The sequence below is a fragment of the Myxozyma melibiosi genome (assembly GCF_037950935.1).
Source record: "Myxozyma melibiosi strain Phaff 52-87 chromosome Unknown BZA70scaffold_5, whole genome shotgun sequence".
NCBI lineage: Eukaryota > Fungi > Ascomycota > Lipomycetes > Lipomycetales > Lipomycetaceae > Myxozyma > Myxozyma melibiosi.
The window spans coordinates 832,068-850,866 of record NW_027042919.1 but is presented as its reverse complement, the minus strand read 5'-3'; the positions used below and the strand labels follow the sequence as shown (position 1 = coordinate 850,866).

The window sequence follows — 18,799 nt, the reverse complement described above, 5'->3', positions numbered from 1 at the left end:
GACTACTTCGGATCCCTACTACAAACACAGGCATTGTTGCTGCTACAGGCTCAGAAGCAGCCAGGGTCAGGCACGGAGGCCTGGTGCGGGATGGCAGACACCCGGCCGCGTGGGGATGCCTCGATGGTTAAGGGTTGCCGCCGTTTCCGCGATTCGTCGGAGCTCTTCTTTCTCTTCTCTCCTCGCTCTTTTCTCTTTACCTCGCTCTCGTCCATCTTCGCCATCCACCCTTCTCCTCCAATCGCTTGATTCAAATCTCGGATTCAATGTCTGCTACGTCCGTTGCTCGGATGGCCTCGGCGGCTGCGTTCCGTCGTGCTGGCGTCAAGTATGCGCTTCTTCCTTCTTCTGAGCTGGCTCTTCGCCGAAATTGATACTAACCCATATCTCTGCTCTAGATTTGCGCATGCCAATCAATCGAGGCTGGCCCTCCCTACCTTCATCCGTCTTTATGCTTCAAAGTGTGAGTGCAACCTGCTGTGTTTTCACCGGTTTATTTGGGTGCTCGGAGAAGAATTGCGGCTGCATTGTGAATCAACCAGATGAGACCCGGGCCGAGAGTCTCCGCCCTCACGTCGACCAGTGAACAATTACAATAAAGAACGAGCAAGCAGAGAATTGGGTGCTAACAAACATCTCTAGCGTTCCCCAAGCACACCGTCATCGACATGCCTGCATTGTCGCCAACCATGACCATGGGCAACGTTGGAACGTGGGCAAAGGCTGTCGGCGACTCGCTGGCTCCCGGTGATGTCCTTGTCGAGATTGAGACCGATAAGGCCCAGATGGACTTTGAGTTCCAGGACGATGGTTATTTGGCGAAGATTCTGCTCGAGGAGGGTGCTAAGGAGGTTCCCGTTGGAAAGGTTAGTGGAGATCTTTCTTTTTAATAAATTTTGATGTTGAGCTAACAATCGACTATTTAGCCCATTGGTGTCTACGTTACCGACGAAGCCGATGTTGCTGCCTTTGCCGACTTCACTATGGCGGATGCTCTCACCGAGGAGGGCAAGAGTGCGCCTGCGCCTGCCGCTGAGGCGCCTGCCCCGGCTGCTGCTCCTTCCACTCCCGCTCCCGCCGCTGCTCCTGCTGCTCCTGCCACCGAGGAGTCCGAGCCCGTTCACCCCGGCCGCATCCTTGCCTCTCCCATTGCCAAGATGATTGCGCTCGAGAAGGGTATTCCCCTCAAGGACATCAAGGGATCCGGCCCTGGCGGTCGTATCATCAAGAAGGACGTCGAGGCCTACCAGCCGCCTGCTCCTGCTGCCTCGAAGCCCGCCGCTGCTCCTGCCGCTGCTGCCTCTGCTGCTGGAACATACGAGGACATCCCCATCTCGTCCATGCGTAAGACTATCGCGAGCCGTCTGACTTCGTCGGTGCAGACCTCGCCGCATTACTTCGTTTCCTCGACCGTCACCGTTTCCAAATTGCTCAAGCTCCGCGAGGCGCTCAACTCGACCGCTGACGGACGATACCGGTTGTCGGTGAACGATTTCCTTGTGAAGGCAATGGCGCTGGCGTCGCTGCGTGTTCCTACCGCCAACTCTGCTTGGCTCGAGGCCGAGGGTGTCATCAGACAGTACAGCGTCGTCGATGTCTCTGTCGCGGTCTCGACCCCGACCGGCTTGATCACTCCTATTGTGAAGAACGCCCATGCTAAGGGTCTGGCGACTATCTCGAAGGAGATCAAGGATCTCGGAAAGCGTGCTCGCGACGGCAAGTTGAAGCCTGAGGAGTACACCGGCGGCACCATCACGATCTCCAACATGGGCATGAACAGTGCTGTCACATCCTTCACCTCGATCATCAACCCTCCCCAGAGCAGCATTCTCGCTGTCGGCACCACCGAGCGCCGCGCGGTCGAGGACGCTGACGGAGACATCAAGTTCGAGGACGTCATCACAGTCACTGGCTCGTTCGACCATCGCGTTGTCGACGGCGCCGTCGGCGGAGAATGGATCAAGGCGTTCAAGACGATTATCGAGAACCCGTTGGAGCTGTTGTTGTAAAGCATAGCTACTAGTTGAATTATGCATATAGAGAAGATTAAAATAGTTTGTATAAGAAACAATGAAGCGTGCAGGTTTGCGCTTAAACCATAATCAATGACTTTTCTTTTTTATCGTGCCGTGTATTTTCTTTTAATATTTTGTCTACCTTGTTCCTCCTCTTTTTGAGACTGAATGTACAGCTTTCCTCGATTGAGAATTCTTAAAATACGTAGGAATTATTGTAAAGTAAGATACTGCGAATGAGTCACGGTGTATTATTGTACAATTCAAAAATGCCGGATGCCGTCACGTATCTATGAGGCATATGTAGACTAGAAACAACAACGATACCAAACACTAAAAAGACTTTATATAGACTAGAATCTGAAATGAAACAATATTATAAATTAGGACAAAAGAACAGATCAAGTACGATAACACCAGATTTGCAATGAGACAAGATACACAACATATAAATTACAATACCCCACCGGGTGTTCCCGTCACGATCGCGCCCTGCTCGTGTTTCCATCCCTGGATAGGCCGCAGCATAAAGACCGGCTGCTTGCCCTGATCCTGCAGTTCCTTGAGCACGCTCAGTGGTTTCTCGTCGAGCCCGAGCAAGCGCTCTTGATCGCCGAAGCAGACGAGGAGGGCGTATTGGCGCCAGTCGTCGTTGATGCGGTGGCCTTTGAGGACCGCGGGGAGGACTTTGTAGCACGGATCGTCTTGTTTGAATTTGAAGCGTTTGAAGGCTTCGGAGAGGGCGAGGGAGGAGACGGAGGAGTTGCTCGTGAAGGGGAGGGTGCCCATTAGTTGTTGGGATTGTTGGGATTGTTGTTGGAATTGCTGCTGCTGTTGTTGCTGTTGCTGTTGTTGTTGCAGTGATGGCGCGGACTGCTGTGTGGGGGACAAGACTGCTGGCGGTGGTGGAGAGGACAAGCTCACTCTGCGATGCGCCTGATTTGTGAACGGCGGGTTCTGGAGCTGCCAACCAGCCGGGAGGGACGTAGAGGAGACATACATCGAGTGCGTGTTGTCGGTCATCGGCTGTTGTGAATCAGGCGCGTCTGGAGATGGTTGCTGCTGCGGCGTCGGCAGCTTAGTCGGGGGGTGTACAGGTGAAGTCACGGAAGGGGCGATCGGCTGCTGCGCTGTGCCATTGAGGAACGATTGACGCGCCGAGGGGGATGAGTTTGGTGGGGGGATGAGGGACTGGTCGAGCCAGTCTGGGACATGAGTCGGCGATTTGTTGTTTGAACTGCTGCTGCCGCTGCCGCTGCCGCCGCTGCTGTTGTTGTTGTTGTTCGTGGACGGTTTTCGAAAAAGATTGGATCCCATATGCTGCTGGAACCCGTGCGGATTCGAAAACGAAGGCTGTGAGGAAGGAATGAACATTGAGTGGCGCGAGGTCGCTTGCGGAGGAGGTTGAGGAAACTCCGGGGTCGGCAGGGGCTTTGTCTCTTTGACGAGCTTGAAGAGCGGGAGCAGGTCCTCTCGCAGACGGGCGTAGGAATCCAAGAGCCGTTTAATCTCGAGCTCGGCGGCCTGGATCCGCCGGTCGCGGATCTCGAGACTTCGGACGAGCCGGTCGATGTCGACAAAGTCGCGGTCGGGCGCTTCCTCCGAAAGCGGCACGAACTGGCCTGGCTCGATGGGAATATCCTGCGCCCGTTTAATCTGGTAGACGGCTTTCAAGATAGCGAGCCGGTGGCCGACAGCAGCCACGCCGAGCTCCTTGAGAAAGTCGTGGTCGAGGTGGATGAGCACGTCGCCGGTGATTTCGTTGTCCGCGAAGCCGGCTTTGTACACGCCCAGCCCGAGCCGGTCGAGCCATTCCCCCACCTCTTCGACGTCCCAGGAGACTATGAGCGGCAGATCTTGCGGCACGGCGTGCGGTGTAGCCGGCGAGGCCGCGCCGGACGAGGGCGTCGACATTTCCGTTCTGGACTTTGCTGCCGGATGCTGGTTGTATGCGAGCGCAGAGCAGCGGAGGAGGAGGAGGAGGAAAAGAGCAGAAGCAACGGTCGGGCTTCGAGCCTGAGATGAAGCCCGTTTGAGTGATGGACGATGGATTTGCGCAGCCACCACCGCCACTCTGGCTTCGTCGCTCCAGCCTCATCGGTGTCCCAATCGGGCAATTGTATTGTTATTACTCGTATTGTATTGACATTACCTTTGTATTGTATTTATTCATTGTTGTCTCTCAGACTTTTACTTCTCTACACGCTTATGCTCTTCCACACACTCATCCCATCTCCACCCGTGCTCATCAGCATTCCCGGGATCTGCCGGTGCCAATGCACCTCCTTCACGTCTCTCTGCCAATGCACAAACAACAGCTGCGCAGGGATATCATCCAGCTCTCCCGCGCTATCCTCTCTCTTCTGCGCCGCGATCTCCTCGTCGTCGGCTTCAACGGACAGATCCCAGAGCATGACCGTGTTGTCGGCCGACGAGACAGCGACAATAGACTCCTCCGTCGGATGGAACTCGATCGCGGTAATCGGCGCCTTGTTGAAGTTGAACGCCGCCGCGGGCTCGGGCTGCTCGCCGGCCTTGAAGCTGCGCAGGTCCCAGATACCCCAAGAACCGTCGTCGTGGCCGCTCGCAAGCAGATAGCTCACGGTGCTGCTCCACGACATGACGTTCACGTCGGTCGCGCTAGCTTTGATGCTCAACGCGGGCTTGTGCTTCTTACTCCGTATATCCCAGACGCGGATATATCCATCGCTCCCGCCGCTCGCAAACACAGACTTCTCGCTCCGACTCCACTGTAGCTCCTCCACGCTCGCACCAGACTCGTGGCCCACAAAAGGCGTCTTGTCTGTCGTCCACGAGCTCGTTCCGCGCGTAGACAGATGGATGCGGCCGGTGACGTCGCCGGTGAGCAGCTGGCCGCTGACGACGTGCGGCGACCAGTCGACCGCGTATCCCTCGACGCCGCCGTGCGCGCGGATCGTGTGCACCGGTCTGTTTTGCGCCTTTGTGACTGTCGCGCCGGGGGTGTCGAAGGCGGTCATGTGCGGCGACAGGTCCCAGATGTAGACGTCGCCGGACTCGGAGAGCGAGGCGGTGAGGTACTCGCCCGTCGCGGCGGCGTGTGGCGAGACTCTGATGCGGTTCGTGGTGTCTGCCGTCGGCAGCGAGCGGGACTCGAGGATCGGATCCGCGTCGACGTCGTCGTCGTCGTCTTCCTCCTCCTCGTCGTCTTCGTCGCGCTCGAGCGTCTTCGACAGATCAGAGAGCTTGATCACCGTGATCTCGTTCTCTTTCTTGCGCGCGGCCTGTGTGCTCGCGACAAAGTACGTCGTCTTCGGGTACCCTCTTCGCTCGTCGCCGAGGGTGTCGGGAAGAATGTCAAACGAAAGACACGGCCAGTTGAGGTTGATCCGGTGGAGCATGTCGTACACCGTCGGATCAGGCTCCAGAGTCTCGTCTTTGCCGAGCTGGTTCAGCTGCGGGAGGTATAGTCGCGGTTGTTCTATGCGTTGTTAGTTGCTGCCCAAATCATCAGCAAGAAATATCTTCTTGTAGCTTACCTTTCTTTTGCTTCTTCTCAACCGCCATAGCACTATCAAGATCCTCCTCCAAAGCCTCAGCATCAACCTCCTCATCCTCCTCATCCTCCTCATCATTCAACTCGATAATCTCATCCTCGCTCTCGAAATCATCGCCATACGGATCCTCAAACTCCCCCATCTCATTCTCCTTCTCGTTCTCCGCCTCTCGCCCGTCAACCGCACTCGCGCCCTCCGCAACAGCCCGGCTCTTCACTAACTCCTCCTCCGCAATCTCCTCCTCGGTCGCTCTTCTTTTGGACATCGCTTGGTTCTGCAGAAGTCTGTACTGAGTACGATGGAGAGAAGAGTTGGCTGGTTGGGAGATTGATTTTTTTTTTGTTCTTGCCGGGTTAAGGTTTGAATAACTCTCAGATGTGATTAGTCATCGCTTATGTCATATGCCATTTCCACCTGACGTCTGCTTTGTTGCTGCGTCGACGGGATATGCACGCCAGCACCTCCGCAGCCATTCTACGAGCGACAAAACAAAAGCCCAAAAAGACTGTGACGTGGCCGCAGCAGCAGCAGCGGCGGCGGCGCAGACTCAACGCGACGACGACGGTGACGAGACGAGTCGACCGAAAGACTTACGAGGCCTTTCCGGTTTGGGCCGGGTGATGACGCACTTCTACCTTCATTTCTCGCGACCTTTTCTCAATCGCGACAAAGACAAACGCCAGCAAAGAGTGAAAGTGTTGGTGTTGATTTGAAACAAGAAGCGTTTGATTATTCCCTCTTTTTTGTGTCGTTTTTCTCTAATCCCCTCGCCTGCTTTTCAAACAATGATAAAAAAAGAAACAAATGCATGCATGCTCACTTACAAGCAACCCAAAATGCCATCGTAACAAGTATTCATAAATGAAAAATGTAACGCCGGAACAACAAACAACAAACAACAAAACAATAACAAAACTAAATCAAAAACATATAGCAAACAATACAACACTAACCAGAACCAACCACCTCCCACCGTATCCAACTTCAATTTACACTCAAACACCCTTAAGCTCTCGGACCCCATCCTCCCGGGACTGGACCCTGCTGCGGCCGCCTCTGCTGATCCGCGGACGTCATCGACTGCGGCACCGCGTACACAGGCACACGCGCCACCTTGTGTCTCTGAGGAGAAGGCGGTTGCTGCTGCTGCTGCTGCTGCTGCTGCTGCTGAGGCGGCTGCTGCTGCTGCTGCTGCTGAGGCGGCTGTTGGCGATAGTACCGCGGTTGCTCTTCAAACTGGACGGTCGCGTACAATCGCTCTCGCGCGGACTGCGGCTGTTCTTCCGGCTGCAGATGTTGGTTCAATTGCTGGCCAGAAGGACTGCGCGGCAGCGGCTGCTGCGGGCGGGAATCAAAAGGCTGCGCAGTCTGGGCGTGGTATTGGTTCTGAGCAGCGCCTGGTCGGCTGGGAAACGGCTGGCGCTGATCGTAGGCAGGTCTCTGCTGGTAAGGCGATGGCCCGCGGTGGCTATCAAACGACGGCCTTGACTCGTACGGCGACGGTCCACGATTCTCATAAGGCGATCGAGATCTCGTGCTAGAGTTGTCTGCAGCCAACAGCGCATCCGGCTCGACGTAGTATTGGCGCAGCAGCTCTTTGCTTGCCGAACTGCCCGCTCGATCTCTAGCCAGGGTGTTGGCATCGGGTTCGTCGACGGCGGCGTCGTCATCGTAGCCATCAATGATGTTGTCGCTGTAATCCTCGTCGTCAATTCTGCCGGGCGACGCTTCCATCTCTGCAGCAGCCGCCGCCGCCGAGACAGGAGCGACGGGTGAAGGGAGGGCGTCTTCATAGTCTGAAGAAGCACGACCAGCTGCAAGGTTGACGGGAGGCAATAGCTCAGCAGGCGGTTCTCGCGTGGGCTTTTGCGGGGACGGCCGCCGGATAGAGAGAGAGTTCATTTGCTCGCTCAAGCTCTTGTTGATCATCTCTCCCTGCGGGATCGGAGGCGTCGAGTGCGCAGGCTCGGAAGGAAGAGTGCGGTGCACGTTTCTCGTTCCATTCTGCATCTTGCTGACGATGATCTTTTTAAGCTCAGCGCGCCAAGCATCGTCGCGCCAGCTCTCGTCCATCGCACGCTTGAGGCAAACATCGTGCACATCCGCGAGATCGAGATATCGAGTGTTGGGCGGGTCAGGGAGACCAAACATGATACTTCTCATATCGTTCTTGTCCGCGTTGAAGCGCTGAGGACGGCCGTAGAGGCCGAAAGAGTCCAGGGTGGGGATGAGGAATCGGATGAGGGTCTCGAATCCGTAAACACCATGGTGGAGCTCGGGCATGATGAAGATGAAGCCATCGCGAGGGGTTCCCTTTGATGCCTCGTCGTGGACGGCGATGGTGCCTTCGATTTTGAACAAGGTGGACTGGTTGATGAGAAGGCTGGACTCGGGGTAGACTGCATAGCAGGCCTTGGCGGCAGTGACGGTAGCCAAGGGCTTGTGTTTTTTCTGCTTGGCCTTCTGCGACTCGTAGAAATCAATGCGCCCGGTTTTGTTTGCCTTTCTCTTTTTGTAGCCCGCGGGGGTGACGACGGCCCAGCAGCGGGTCCAGGGCATGCCGACGCCGAAGCGGACGACGGCAAAGTCCTGGTGCTTGAACTTTGTCTCTTGGAGGAGATGGCGGATGCCGTTCATGCGAGAGCCACGGGCGGCGAGAAGAGCGCCGGTGTAGGCTTCCTGAAGAGCGACGGACTCAAAGAGGGAGAGGCGGAGGGCAGCGGTCCAGAGAAGCATGGTGCTCTTGGAGGAGAACTGGAGGAGGAAGCGGTTCTTGAAGGTGGTGGAGAGGGCGATGACGTTTTTGATGGAGGGAGAGCCGTTGGAGGAGGGGATGGAGTCGATGAGGCGGAAGGAGGCATCGGAGATGTTGATGTAGGTGGGTTTGACGGCGGCGCGGTTGCCGGAGCCGTCGAGCTCGCGGGAGTCGAAGATGGAGAGGACGGTGCCGACGAGCTGGCCGTAGACGTCCTGCCAGATGCGGTTTGCGGGGGGTTTTCCGTCGTTGTCGAGGTCGCGGAGGAAGACGAAGCGGCCTTCGTAGTAGCAGCGGGACTGGTGGGCGGAGGAGAGGGCGATGATGGCGGCGAGCTCGGGGGGGATCACTTTTGGGTCGAAGTCGGCGGCGACGTCGGAAGCCTTCTGGATGTCGGAGATGTCGTCGTCGGATTGGGTGGAGTAGGAGGAGAGGCCGGAGACGGCGCGCTGGCGGCCGGAGGCGAGGGCTTTGAGGCGGGAGTCGGAGACGGGGTCGGATTGGGGGGAGGAGGAGGAGTGTGGGAGGGGAGCGGTGGGGAGGACGGGGGGGGAGGCGGAGTGGTCTTTTGAAAAGAGGGAGGATGCGCGTTTGCGGTAGCCCATGGTGGAGTGTATGAGGAGGAGGTGATGAGGAGGAGTGGAGAGTAGGGATATAGAGAAGAGGAAGAGGAAGAGGAGGGTAGAAGAGGAGGAGGAGAGGAGGATCAGGAAGTGAAAACAAACAACGACGGCAACTTTGGGCTCTCGACGTGGCCCCGGCAAATTAGGGTTTCTTTTGGTCGAGTCCTATTTTTAACTGCGGGTGCTTCTGATAGTGTTGTAGTATGTGTATTGTATTGTAGTTATATGATAGTAGTGGTATATAATAGTAGTAGAATAGAATAGAATACTAATAGTATCAACAACAACAACATCAGTTCTTGCATTATGTATTCTACTCATCAACATCTGTGTCGCTTCCACCGCCACCACTCGTCTCGACTCGCCGCGACTCGTTTCTGCACAGAGTCACCTCTTCGTAATGGATTATGTAATGTTGATTAGTAATAATACAGTAATACTTCTACCCTCTACTAACCTCCTCCATAGATCTCTCTGATCTCAATACATTCAATACATTCACCCCTCCAACTCCGCCGTAGCCCGCGCCCGTAGCCTCTCCACCTCCTGCCGCGCCTGCTCCTGCTGCGCCGGCACCTTCTCCAGTCGCACCCGTATCTTGTCGTTCTGCACCATCTCCGCCGCCGTCTGGAACATGATCTGGGGCCACCCTTCCTTCAGCGCATTCGCCTCTCCAGCGCACTCCATCACCTCCGCGTCCATAATCTTCTCTGCTGCTAGAAACCGCGTCCATAGCTCATCGCCCACCGCGCCTCGTTGGTGTAGCTCCGCCAGCGCGGGCTTGCTCTCCTGTAGCGAGACAATCCTCCGCACGTTCTCTGCCGCCCTCCGCAGCAGCGCCGCCTTCAGCATCTTCTCCGGCACCTTGGGTTCGCTCTGGGTCTTGAGTGTGTAGTAGATATCGCGCTCGACATGCTGTCCGAACCACGGCTCCAGATTCACCAGCCTGTGCACCTTCCTCCGTCTGTACACCGTCGAAAACAATGCCAGCGCCGTCACCAGCAGCACCAAATACGCCAATGGCGTATACACCGACACCTTTGCCATTTCTTCTAGTCTGTGTGATTGACCTGATGTCCTAAGAGTGCAAAGTGTACTGTTGTTGCTGTTATTGTCGCGATGTTAGAAATCTGGAGACGCGACGTACTTCGTTTCTTAGTCGACGCACAAACTCCTCTGCATTTGTGCCGCTTCTTCTTCCACGCTCTCCATCGCTTCCATCGCCTGAGATCACCAACCGCTGTTCCCCATCTCCTCACAATGGTACCAACTCCCTCTTCTTCTTCTCATAACCTACCTCTCTAACTTCTTTCTACAGATCGTTCGATTCCGCAGCAAGGACGGCAACTATAGAGTCCAGGCTGAGCCCTCAGACGACTTCTCCGTCCTATCTGACCGTCTAGTATCTCAGCTCCCACCCGACTCTGACCCAAACACAATCACCGTCTCCGATCAGCCCAATTCAAAAGAATCTGCAAAGTTCCTGTATGAGCTTTTTGGAAGGACTCTTGCTGACCTCCAGATCAAGTGTGTCTCCCGCCTTAACCTTCCTTACCACTCTTTTATCATCATCATCATCATTGCTAATCAATCTACAGACATGGCGATCTGCTCTTTCTATCCTACGACTCGGCTCCCTCCGCCCCCGTTGCCCCCTCCTCTGCTCCCTCACCCGCTGTAACCGCCGTCCGTCTCAACGGCAAACCCGTCTCCGAGGCCGACGCCCACATGCTTCCCCGCCCCTCATTCCCCAACTCCTCCTCCTCCGGCACCTCGCTCTGGGAAACCGTCGTCCAGGATCCCGTCGACGATCTCCTCGACTCCCTCGACGGCAAGATCTCCCGCAGGCGTGACCCCAAAATGTGCAAGCACTCCGAAAAAGGCATGTGCGATTACTGCATGCCCCTCGAGCCCTTTGATCCCGAGTACCTCAAAGCCCAAGGCATCAAGTTCGCCTCCTTCCACTCTCACATAAAAAAGCTAAACTCCACCGGCTCAAACGCAAACGCAAACACCTCCGCTGCTTCTTCTTTCGTTCCCCCGCTCTCCGAGTTTGATTTCAAGGTCAAAGCAAAATGTCCATCCGGTCACGCGCCCTGGCCGGCCGGTATCTGCTCAAAGTGTCAGCCATCCGCAATCACCCTGCAAGCCCAGCAGTTTCGTCTCGTCGACCACGTCGAGTTTGCTTCCTCCACCATCGTCAACGATTTTATCGACAACTGGCGTCGCTCCGCAAACCAAGCTATTGGCTACATGTACGGCACCTACGAATCCTACGCCGACACCGTCCCGCTCGGAATCAAGGCTGTCGTCAAGAGCATCGTCGTGCCTCCACAGGTCTGCGCCATAGACGGCGTCTCTCTGCAACTTCCATGGAAAGAAGAGAAAGAAGTCGAAGCGGCTGCTGCCGCCGAGGGTCTGCGTCCCGTCGGCGTCATCTTCACAGACCTCACCGACTCCGGCAAAGGCGACGGCTCTGTAGTCTGCAAGCGCCACGCCGACTCCTACTTTCTCTCCTCTCTCGAGATCACATTCGCGGCCGAACTGCAGCGACGGCATCCAAACCCGACCCGCTGGAGCGAGACCGGCAAGTACTCGTCCAAGTTTGTGACCTGCGTCATCTCCGGCAACGCCAAAGGCGAGATCGAAATCTCAGCCTACCAGGTCTCGCACACTGCCGAGGCGATGGTCGAGGCCGACATCATCGAGCCCTCGGTGTCGCCTAGCTTGATGCTCGTCAAGGAACCAACTGATAACAGATACGTGCCGGATGTCTTTTTCAGGCGTATAAACGAGTACAAGGTTGCCGTGCAGGAGAACGCGAAACCTGTCTTTCCCGTAGAGTATTTACTAGTCACGCTTTCGCATGGGTTTCCCACAACATAGTGTATCATAGCAATAGCATAGTATTTTTATCATATTTCTTTACTCCACCTAAGTCTATAGTATCTGCTAGTCACCTCTTCAATAGTGTATCATAGCAATAGTATATATAGTCATCTACTTCCCCCCAAATCCACCAGTCGATCCGAATCCGCCCTCGCCCCGAACCGTCTCCGGCAGCTCATCCACCAACTTCGTCTCCGGCATCATTATCCTCTCAACCACCATCTGCGCCACCCGATCCCCCTCGTTCACCACAAAATCGACATCCGAGTGATTAAACAGCAAAATCTTCAGCGGCCCCCGGTAATCGCAATCAATCACGCCCGCACCAGTCTGAATCCCGTGCTTCGTCGCCAACCCCGACCGCGGCGCAACACGGCCGTACGTGCCCACCGGCAGCGCGATCGCAATGTCGGTCGCGACCATCACGCGGCCGTGCGCGGGGATCGTCGCGGTCTCGGTCGTGTAGAGGTCGTAGCCGGCTGCGTGCTCGGAGCCGCGCGTGGGCATCTTTGCTTTCGGACCGAGGAACTTGACCAGCATTGGTGGTGCGTCGGCGATGATGTCGTCGTCGGTCTTGATCTTTTTAGTGCTGGGTTCGGTGGAGATCGTCATGGTGGAGAATGAGTTGTGTTGTCGTCGGATGTGGATGGGCAGCAGCGAGCGGGAGAGCGAAAGACGCGCGAGCATCTGTTTATAAAGGCTCGAGAGGGAAGGGGCCGCGGCCGGGTGGCGGCTTGTTGACGCGCGCGGGACGCGTTCAAATTACTTCACGCCTAACCCTACAATTACCATAATAGGAATTGATAAAGACTGCTATTAACAACCACAACATAAAATACAATATAAACAAATCAGAAATAAACACAATTAAAACCCATAAAACACCTCCTTGACAACGCCCAGCCCCCGCGTGCGCCCCTCCCGAAACAGAATCTTCTGCCCAGCTTTGATATACTCCGGCCGCAGCATGAACCTAAACCGCACCATCGCGCGATCGCCGGTCCTGATATACGGCCGGTCGAGTCCGACGATAGCGCACGTCTGCGCGACCGCGCCCACATGCAGCATCGCCTGGTACCGCGTCTTGATTGTCGTCGCGTGCTGCAAGATCAACACCTCTGCCAAGAACTCGCGCACGCACTGCGGTCCCGGCGCGTCCTTGACCGCGGCCAAGACTACCATCCCCTTGCGCACGTCGCGGCGCCGGATCTTCTTCATCGCAAACGAGACAGATTGGCCTGCGTGCGCGACGTCGACCGGCTGTCGCTTGCGCTCGATCGACCGGATCGCCGAGAGCGCGAACTGGCCGAGCGAGTCGGGGCCGATGTAGACGTTGTCGCCGGCCTTGACGCTCCCGCTCGTCACGACGCCCGAGACGACGGTGCCGACGAAGGGCACGGAGAAGGTGTCGTTGATTTCAAACTCGAACGGGCCGGTGGTGTCGAATTGGCCGTGGAAGGGCAGGAGATTGAGAAACATGCGGACGAGGTCGAGGCCGTCGCCTGACACGCTCGAGATTTGAAAGATCGGGCACACGCGGTGCGAGACGAACGTCATCGAGGCTTCGGCGACGTCTTGGAATGAGTTGATTAGCAGTGGTATTTTGCGGCATCCTGCGGATCTGAGGATCTTGGACAGCTGTGTCAGGGTTTCTTGTAGAATGTTTGGTGGGCACTGTGAAAAGTTGGCTGTTAGTAGGTTGCAAGACATTGTTTGGAAGCAAGAATGCTGCTCACCATATCGATTTTGGTCACGCAGATGAAAACAGGGACGTTGAGAGCCAAGGCTACACCTAAATGCTCGCGCGCCATGCCTATCATTCCTGCATTCGCTCCAACCATGAGCATAACATAGTCTTCCAAGAGTTAGCATCTTCAAAGCCTGCAGGAGGAAATGAACATACCAGGGGATCCACCCATCAATCCAAAAACTGTAGTTTTCAGATACTTTTCGTGGCCCGCTAAATCGATAAACGTAATCACTTTCCTACTTCCACCCACAATCTCTTTCCACGACGCTTTCCGGGTCCCGTCATTCGCGCCAACGACTTTGCCTTCCTCGTCAAACCCCATGATTTCCATCCCCACACTCGAGGTTCTACCCGACTCGATCTCATGCTTGTGTCGAAAGAGATTAACCCGCGCTTTACCGCGGCCGTCGTCGAGCCCGCCTTTTGTAAGCACGCCGAGTAAGGTAGACTTCCCCGCGTCGACGTTACCCACGACAGCCACCCTAATCTCCAACAAATCCGACACCGACACATTCCTCTCCCGCACCAACACCTGGCCCTTCTTCAGCCCGGTCTTCGGATCCTCTGCCTCGTACAGATCCGTGACCACGCACTCGAGCTGCGGCCGCGCGCAGAGCGCCTTCAGATTCGTCACGGCTTTCGCAAACTCGGCGGCGGTCAGCTGGACTTTTATGCTCGGATCCTCGGGGTCCTGGTCGAATCTGAGGACGCACTCGCCTCGGCCGTCGAGTATGAGGTCTTTGAGTGTCGCAGTCACTTGCTCTGCGTTGGCGGCGTTGGTGTCGGCGGAGAGAAGACAGGTCATGAATGATAATCGCGGGGCGGCGTCGGTTGCGCCGGTCGCCGGCTCGGACAAGGTCAGCGAGGAAAAGACGTCAAGCTCAGATTGTATCGATGCCGATGGCTTTTGTCCCGATTTAGCTCCTGAAGCTGATTTCCCTGTCGTATTTGATCCTGTTGTTGCTGCTGCTGCTGTGCTGCTCGCGCCCGACGCCGCCGATTCGGCGGAGATCTTGTGCACGTAGTCCGAGAACTCACTCAGGGATGTCATCTTCCAAAAGCGCGCTTGGCAATTGATCTGCACATGTATCGTATACTGCGGATTTTATGTACAGCGTCGGAACCAGCGAGGTCTGACTCATACTCTGGAGGAGATGCTTGGACATGACTGATTGCTATCGATGGCGACGGAGGTTTAGGTGGATGGGCCGCGGAGGATTTGCAGTGTTGGGTTTGATAGTACGGGATGGATGCTGTGTAGATTCTGTGTTATTGGCACCTGGATAATTGGGAGAAGTCCGCGTAAACCACAACTGCTATGATTATCGAGGTACGACGAAATGTACTCTCAACTGGTTTTTGGTTGATTATGACGTTGATTGTTTGATCCAGTGAGCTGGTTTACAGATTGTTTATGAGCTTAGTAGATGTAGAGGACGGTGGCTGAATGGGGCGTCTGCAATGGAGGTAGACGTCACTATCATGAATACAAGATACGTTTCGTAGCAGCTATTCCATAAACCAATGATGATCTCATCAAAGTATGCCCGAATGACTCATTCATTGCGCCTTGGTTATATCCATACTCCTAGCTAGTGTCAATCCGCTACTATGACGTGCATGGCATTTGTATTATTATTGTACAGTAGATATCCCCGCGGCCCTCTCGTTCCTTCAATCAGTCATACACCCGCCCGTCATGTTCTTTGCGGTGGGCTGATGAGCACGACCGCATCGCCTCGGACAAAAAGCATCTCGCTCTGCTTCACGACGGTCTGGTGGGGGGTTGTTAGTCAGAGAGGTGTGTGGCAGTATAGCTTTCTTCGTGTGGTGGTGACGTACCTTCAGCTCCTCGGTTTCCGGATCGAGCGAGTAGATTGTTTCTTCGACGTCAGACAGCACCAGGTTACAATGCAAATCATATCCCTATTGGAAATCGTTAATCCCACTCAACCAACAAAAACCGATCCCGAGCACAGAAAAAAGGTAGGATGGAAAGTCAGACATACATGTAGTCTACCGCGCAGCTCGCGATCGCCTTTTAGCTTGACAAAAACACGCTCGCTGAGTGACAGTCTGACCAGGTCCAGAGGCTCGGAGACGACGGTGTCGTCGAGTTGGTCGGCTGTTGCGACGTCGGCCATTATGTATGTTTTGTAGAGGGATAGACTGTGTCTGAGGGAACGAAGGAGGATTAGTACCGGGTCGACTGGCTATGATCTCAAATTGATCGTTTATAACAGCAGAGCTCACACTTTTATCAAATAAACCAGACGTAGTTAAGCAACTGATGCAGTTGTCTTGAATGAACAGTTTCAGCGGTTGTGGTGAGAAGACTGAGCGAACGTGAAAACAGGAAGAGATCAGGTTAGGGCTCCGAGCTTCTCCTCGAATATTCATCTTCTTCAGCTTCTGCCTTTCCTTTCCACTTCAGCGATAGACGATTTACAATTAGATTGTGTTCAGACGATCAATCTGTCTGAGCTGTGATTGAGGGCATTGATGACTTCAGTCAACTATGGGGACGACAACGTCATTGTTGTTTTACTGCAAGTCAGCAACGCTGATCTGCTCGAAAACGATTCTCATGTGAACCTGATCCTGAGCGCGTACGGCACAGTCCTCTACAGCTCCTTCCTGGTCTCGCGCGGCAAGCAGCAAGAAGCCGGTCGTAAGCGCGACATGCAGGTCATGCTCGCGCTCTCGGCCTCGCGACAACTGCCGCCGCGGGTGGTCAACGTTCGCTGCGGCGATAGTCTCGTCGACTGCACTATCGACGTGGTCTCGTCGCCGAGATGGTGCAGGTATTGCAGAAAGGTCGGGCATAGAAGGCTGGATTGTCCTGAGGCGCCGGAGTGTGTGCATTGTTTGTCGAAGGGGCATAATCATCGTCGGTGTCCGACTCTTTTCGAGCCAATCTCTGCAGAATCTGCGGCTATCCATAACGAGTGAGTTGACTTCATGAGATATAGTAGATTGCTGAACAGCTCGTCTAACTTCTTATTCTGTTTCTGTTGATAGATCGCTGTACTCATGATACCAGTCCACTGCTCGCTCTCAGTCATCATCGATCAACCAGGAGCTGAAAGATTCGCGCGGCAACCCGACTCTCCCGTCCTAACAATCGCCCACCGATTGCTATCCGCATCATATAAGAAGTGTCTGCGACGCTTCTCGAGTGATGCATGGCTGGTGCATCTAGCGGAATCTACGGCCTCGAACACTCAGATCCCTTCGGACGACGAAGCGGTCTGTAGAGAAGGAGTTTCACGTCTGCAGCTGTAGCTGTGTGATTTCCGCATCAATTCGCGAAGAGAACTGCTGCTCTTTTATACGAGGCCTTTCTTTTAGGAGGTCGTCACGATATATTCCGTGGTATATCTTGTAAATATCAAAGAGCTGTTCAGTGCTCGCCGAGTGTGTAATCAACACCACAGAGAATCCTGCTCGGGTCTTTTTGGAAAGATTATAATTTTATTGGAAAGAGAGCGGTTATAGAAAAATTCTCATTTGTATAAATAAATCAAATACATAGAATAGAATAGAGAAACTTGTGTCTTTTGATTGACCTGATTAAACTGGTTTTCAATGGATTTTTCTTTGATATTTGTGTTTCAGGGGTATTTTATCGCAAGCTTATCATCGCATCACTCTTCATATTTCTCGTTCTCTTCTACTCTGATTTCTCTCCAGCTTTTTCGCATTCTCTACATTCGAGTACGGAATAATCACAATAAAACATATGATGGACGTTCTTTGGCAGAGTATAACCGAGGTTGCACCACCCACCCCACAATTCACGGACGAGCATGTTTCTGATCTCGAGGGAAAGGTAATTCACGCTGTCTCGTAATACATCTACCAACTTTTCGCTAACGACTTTGGTCAAGACATACTTGGTCACCGGTGGATCATACGGAGTCGGACGAGAGCTTGCAAAAGTTCTCTACTCCAAGAACGCGATAGTCTACCTCGGCACACGGTCAGAGACGCGATTCAATGACGCGGTGGAATACATCGCAGCCGATGCCGCTTCCAGTAAAGGCGAACTCCGTCTTCTGCAGATGGATCAAATGGATCTGCCTACGGTTGTACGTGCTGCGCAAAAGATCATTTCAGAAGTCAAACGCCTGGATTCGGTGTGGTATAACGCCGGAGTGATGGGCCACCCTACATTGACGCACACAGTCCAGGGATTCGAGCTGCACTGGGGCACAAACGTCGTCGCTCATTTCCTGCTAAACGCCTTACTTACAGACTTGCTGCTTAAGAGTGCGCGCGAGTCAAATGGTGAAGAGAGCGGCGAGTGGGGAAAAGTTAGGGCGATCTGGGTTGCGTCGGATGCTAGCTTGTTCAGCCCTGGTGCTGATGGGATTAACTGGGATGACATTAATTATGAGAATTCAGCGGCTAGTCAGATGACGCTGTACGGACAGAGTAAAGCTGCGGCTATTATAATGGCTAATGAATTTGCTAAGCGGCATGGAGATGATATCGTCAGTCTGGTATGTCATATTGATTTCCTCTTTTGTTTTGGCGTATAGCGACGTCTTTCTGAAACGGTTTTGGCGTGCATTACTAACAACAAGACATGATAGTCACTCAATCCCGGACATCTGGTGACAGGCATGCAAGAAAACCGGCCGAAATGGCTACAAAAGCTGGGGGTACGTCTTCTACATATCCGATCTCATCGCCCTGATTCTCAATTCTCCATGCTTGCTAACACTCCCATTATCACTCAGAACCTCTTCTCCTACCATCCGAAATACGGCGCATACACCGAGCTCTTTGCAGGATTTTCAAAAGTGGATAAAAGCCAGAACGGGTCATATGTGGTGCCGTGGGGAAGATTTGGCACGCCAAAGACTACTCTTCGCGAAGGGCTGCGAGCACGGGATATTGGTGCACGGCTATGGGATCTGCTTGAGCAGGAGATTAAGCCTTATGTTTAGTGAATGAATAGAGCGTCTAGTTTGGTAGTGGTAGTGTACTGAGTTGGAAGCTGGCACTGACCAGACTGAGAAGCGTAGCGCCTGTAAATCTAGGTGTATCTGGTTTTCGCAGCTACAGTATCAAGCAGTTCAACTCTACCGGAAGTCAGCCATAGACCATTAATACCGAATACCTCACCAGTCAACTACAAATAATCCAAAAAGAGCAATAACTAGATGTTAAAGCCTCCCAGTATTTTGTGACTGAGCACTCAACCGAGGGTTTGGTGTCGAAAG

The 18,799-nt window shown here is 54.2% G+C and overlaps 10 protein-coding genes across 10 annotated transcripts; 3 read left to right on the top strand and 7 right to left on the bottom strand.

Moving 5' to 3' along the window:
• Positions 1 to 187: 187 nt before the first annotated feature.
• BZA70DRAFT_278590 (2-oxoacid dehydrogenases acyltransferase-domain-containing protein) lies at positions 188 to 2,205 on the top strand. The gene is made up of 4 exons (XM_064912618.1): positions 188 to 328; positions 399 to 463; positions 643 to 866; positions 927 to 2,205. The coding sequence occupies exons 1-4, from the start codon at positions 267 to 269 to the stop codon at positions 2,007 to 2,009; spliced, it is 1,434 nt and encodes a 477-aa protein (XP_064768659.1). The 5' UTR covers positions 188 to 266; the 3' UTR covers positions 2,010 to 2,205.
• A 28-nt stretch (positions 2,206 to 2,233) lies between these two features.
• On the bottom strand, positions 2,234 to 4,138 carry BZA70DRAFT_165676 (uncharacterized protein). Its single transcript, XM_064909825.1, has one exon. The coding sequence runs from the start codon at positions 3,927 to 3,929 to the stop codon at positions 2,469 to 2,471; it is 1,461 nt and encodes a 486-aa protein (XP_064768658.1). The 5' UTR covers positions 3,930 to 4,138; the 3' UTR covers positions 2,234 to 2,468.
• On the bottom strand, positions 3,975 to 6,114 carry BZA70DRAFT_278586 (WD40-repeat-containing domain protein). Its single transcript, XM_064912617.1, has 2 exons — positions 5,534 to 6,114; positions 3,975 to 5,475 (listed from the first exon to the last, which is right to left on the bottom strand). Exons 1-2 carry the CDS (start codon positions 5,814 to 5,816, stop codon positions 4,214 to 4,216), a joined length of 1,545 nt encoding a protein of 514 aa, XP_064768657.1. The 5' UTR covers positions 5,817 to 6,114; the 3' UTR covers positions 3,975 to 4,213.
• Positions 6,115 to 6,220: 106 nt separating this feature from the next.
• Positions 6,221 to 9,111, bottom strand: BZA70DRAFT_165868 (uncharacterized protein). The gene is made up of 2 exons (XM_064909826.1): positions 7,122 to 9,111; positions 6,221 to 6,838 (listed from the first exon to the last, which is right to left on the bottom strand). The coding sequence occupies exons 1-2, from the start codon at positions 8,909 to 8,911 to the stop codon at positions 6,625 to 6,627; spliced, it is 2,004 nt and encodes a 667-aa protein (XP_064768656.1). The 5' UTR covers positions 8,912 to 9,111; the 3' UTR covers positions 6,221 to 6,624.
• Positions 9,061 to 10,063, bottom strand: BZA70DRAFT_278582 (Sec62/63 complex, subunit Sec66). Its single transcript, XM_064912616.1, has one exon. It carries the CDS (start codon positions 9,974 to 9,976, stop codon positions 9,428 to 9,430), a length of 549 nt encoding a protein of 182 aa, XP_064768655.1. The 5' UTR covers positions 9,977 to 10,063; the 3' UTR covers positions 9,061 to 9,427.
• Positions 10,064 to 11,830, top strand: BZA70DRAFT_278580 (protein NPL4). The gene is made up of 3 exons (XM_064912615.1): positions 10,064 to 10,192; positions 10,248 to 10,456; positions 10,528 to 11,830. The coding sequence occupies exons 1-3, from the start codon at positions 10,190 to 10,192 to the stop codon at positions 11,813 to 11,815; spliced, it is 1,500 nt and encodes a 499-aa protein (XP_064768654.1). The 5' UTR covers positions 10,064 to 10,189; the 3' UTR covers positions 11,816 to 11,830.
• A 99-nt stretch (positions 11,831 to 11,929) lies between these two features.
• On the bottom strand, positions 11,930 to 12,430 carry BZA70DRAFT_267446 (Deoxyuridine 5'-triphosphate nucleotidohydrolase; the record flags this gene model as incomplete). Its single annotated transcript, XM_064911106.1, has 1 exon — positions 11,930 to 12,430. The coding sequence occupies one exon, from the start codon at positions 12,428 to 12,430 to the stop codon at positions 11,930 to 11,932; it is 501 nt and encodes a 166-aa protein (XP_064768653.1).
• Positions 12,431 to 12,608: 178 nt separating this feature from the next.
• BZA70DRAFT_165555 (GTP binding protein) lies at positions 12,609 to 15,093 on the bottom strand. Its single transcript, XM_064909824.1, has 3 exons — positions 13,722 to 15,093; positions 13,555 to 13,673; positions 12,609 to 13,492 (listed from the first exon to the last, which is right to left on the bottom strand). The coding sequence occupies exons 1-3, from the start codon at positions 14,617 to 14,619 to the stop codon at positions 12,686 to 12,688; spliced, it is 1,824 nt and encodes a 607-aa protein (XP_064768652.1). The 5' UTR covers positions 14,620 to 15,093; the 3' UTR covers positions 12,609 to 12,685.
• Position 15,094: 1 nt separating this feature from the next.
• BZA70DRAFT_165534 (uncharacterized protein) lies at positions 15,095 to 15,937 on the bottom strand. Its single transcript, XM_064909823.1, has 4 exons — positions 15,822 to 15,937; positions 15,578 to 15,737; positions 15,411 to 15,494; positions 15,095 to 15,343 (listed from the first exon to the last, which is right to left on the bottom strand). The coding sequence occupies exons 2-4, from the start codon at positions 15,710 to 15,712 to the stop codon at positions 15,266 to 15,268; spliced, it is 297 nt and encodes a 98-aa protein (XP_064768651.1). The 5' UTR covers positions 15,713 to 15,737; positions 15,822 to 15,937; the 3' UTR covers positions 15,095 to 15,265.
• A 1,255-nt stretch (positions 15,938 to 17,192) lies between these two features.
• BZA70DRAFT_165529 (uncharacterized protein) lies at positions 17,193 to 18,755 on the top strand. The gene is made up of 4 exons (XM_064909822.1): positions 17,193 to 17,400; positions 17,459 to 18,073; positions 18,167 to 18,235; positions 18,314 to 18,755. The coding sequence occupies exons 1-4, from the start codon at positions 17,311 to 17,313 to the stop codon at positions 18,521 to 18,523; spliced, it is 984 nt and encodes a 327-aa protein (XP_064768650.1). The 5' UTR covers positions 17,193 to 17,310; the 3' UTR covers positions 18,524 to 18,755.
• Positions 18,756 to 18,799: the final 44 nt, after the last annotated feature.

Coding starts and splice junctions, on each gene's coding strand:
- BZA70DRAFT_278590 (XM_064912618.1), top strand. CDS start 267: ATGTCTGCTACGTCCGTTGCTCGGATGGCCTCGGCGGCTGCGTTCCGT. Junction 329..398: donor TTCCGTCGTGCTGGCGTCAA/GTATGCGCTTCT, acceptor TCTCTGCTCTAG/ATTTGCGCATGCCAATCAAT. Junction 464..642: donor CCGTCTTTATGCTTCAAAGT/GTGAGTGCAACC, acceptor AAACATCTCTAG/CGTTCCCCAAGCACACCGTC.
- BZA70DRAFT_165555 (XM_064909824.1), bottom strand. CDS start 14,619: ATGACATCCCTGAGTGAGTTCTCGGACTACGTGCACAAGATCTCCGCC. Junction 13,674..13,721: donor ATTGATGGGTGGATCCCCTG/GTATGTTCATTT, acceptor AACTCTTGGAAG/ACTATGTTATGCTCATGGTT. Junction 13,493..13,554: donor GCGTGACCAAAATCGATATG/GTGAGCAGCATT, acceptor AACTTTTCACAG/TGCCCACCAAACATTCTACA.
- BZA70DRAFT_165534 (XM_064909823.1), bottom strand. CDS start 15,712: ATGGCCGACGTCGCAACAGCCGACCAACTCGACGACACCGTCGTCTCC. Junction 15,495..15,577: donor AGCTGCGCGGTAGACTACAT/GTATGTCTGACT, acceptor GATTTCCAATAG/GGATATGATTTGCATTGTAA. Junction 15,344..15,410: donor CGGAAACCGAGGAGCTGAAG/GTACGTCACCAC, acceptor ACCCCCCACCAG/ACCGTCGTGAAGCAGAGCGA.
- BZA70DRAFT_278580 (XM_064912615.1), top strand. Junction 10,457..10,527: donor CTTGCTGACCTCCAGATCAA/GTGTGTCTCCCG, acceptor ATCAATCTACAG/ACATGGCGATCTGCTCTTTC.
- BZA70DRAFT_278582 (XM_064912616.1), bottom strand. CDS start 9,976: ATGGCAAAGGTGTCGGTGTATACGCCATTGGCGTATTTGGTGCTGCTG.
- BZA70DRAFT_165529 (XM_064909822.1), top strand. CDS start 17,311: ATGATGGACGTTCTTTGGCAGAGTATAACCGAGGTTGCACCACCCACC. Junction 17,401..17,458: donor TTTCTGATCTCGAGGGAAAG/GTAATTCACGCT, acceptor ACTTTGGTCAAG/ACATACTTGGTCACCGGTGG. Junction 18,074..18,166: donor GAGATGATATCGTCAGTCTG/GTATGTCATATT, acceptor AAGACATGATAG/TCACTCAATCCCGGACATCT.
- BZA70DRAFT_278586 (XM_064912617.1), bottom strand. CDS start 5,816: ATGTCCAAAAGAAGAGCGACCGAGGAGGAGATTGCGGAGGAGGAGTTA. Junction 5,476..5,533: donor TGAGAAGAAGCAAAAGAAAG/GTAAGCTACAAG, acceptor AACAACGCATAG/AACAACCGCGACTATACCTC.
- BZA70DRAFT_165868 (XM_064909826.1), bottom strand. CDS start 8,911: ATGGGCTACCGCAAACGCGCATCCTCCCTCTTTTCAAAAGACCACTCC. Junction 6,839..7,121: donor CTGCGCCAATACTACGTCGA/GCCGGATGCGCT, acceptor CAACATCTGCAG/CCGGAAGAACAGCCGCAGTC.
- BZA70DRAFT_165676 (XM_064909825.1), bottom strand. CDS start 3,929: ATGTCGACGCCCTCGTCCGGCGCGGCCTCGCCGGCTACACCGCACGCC.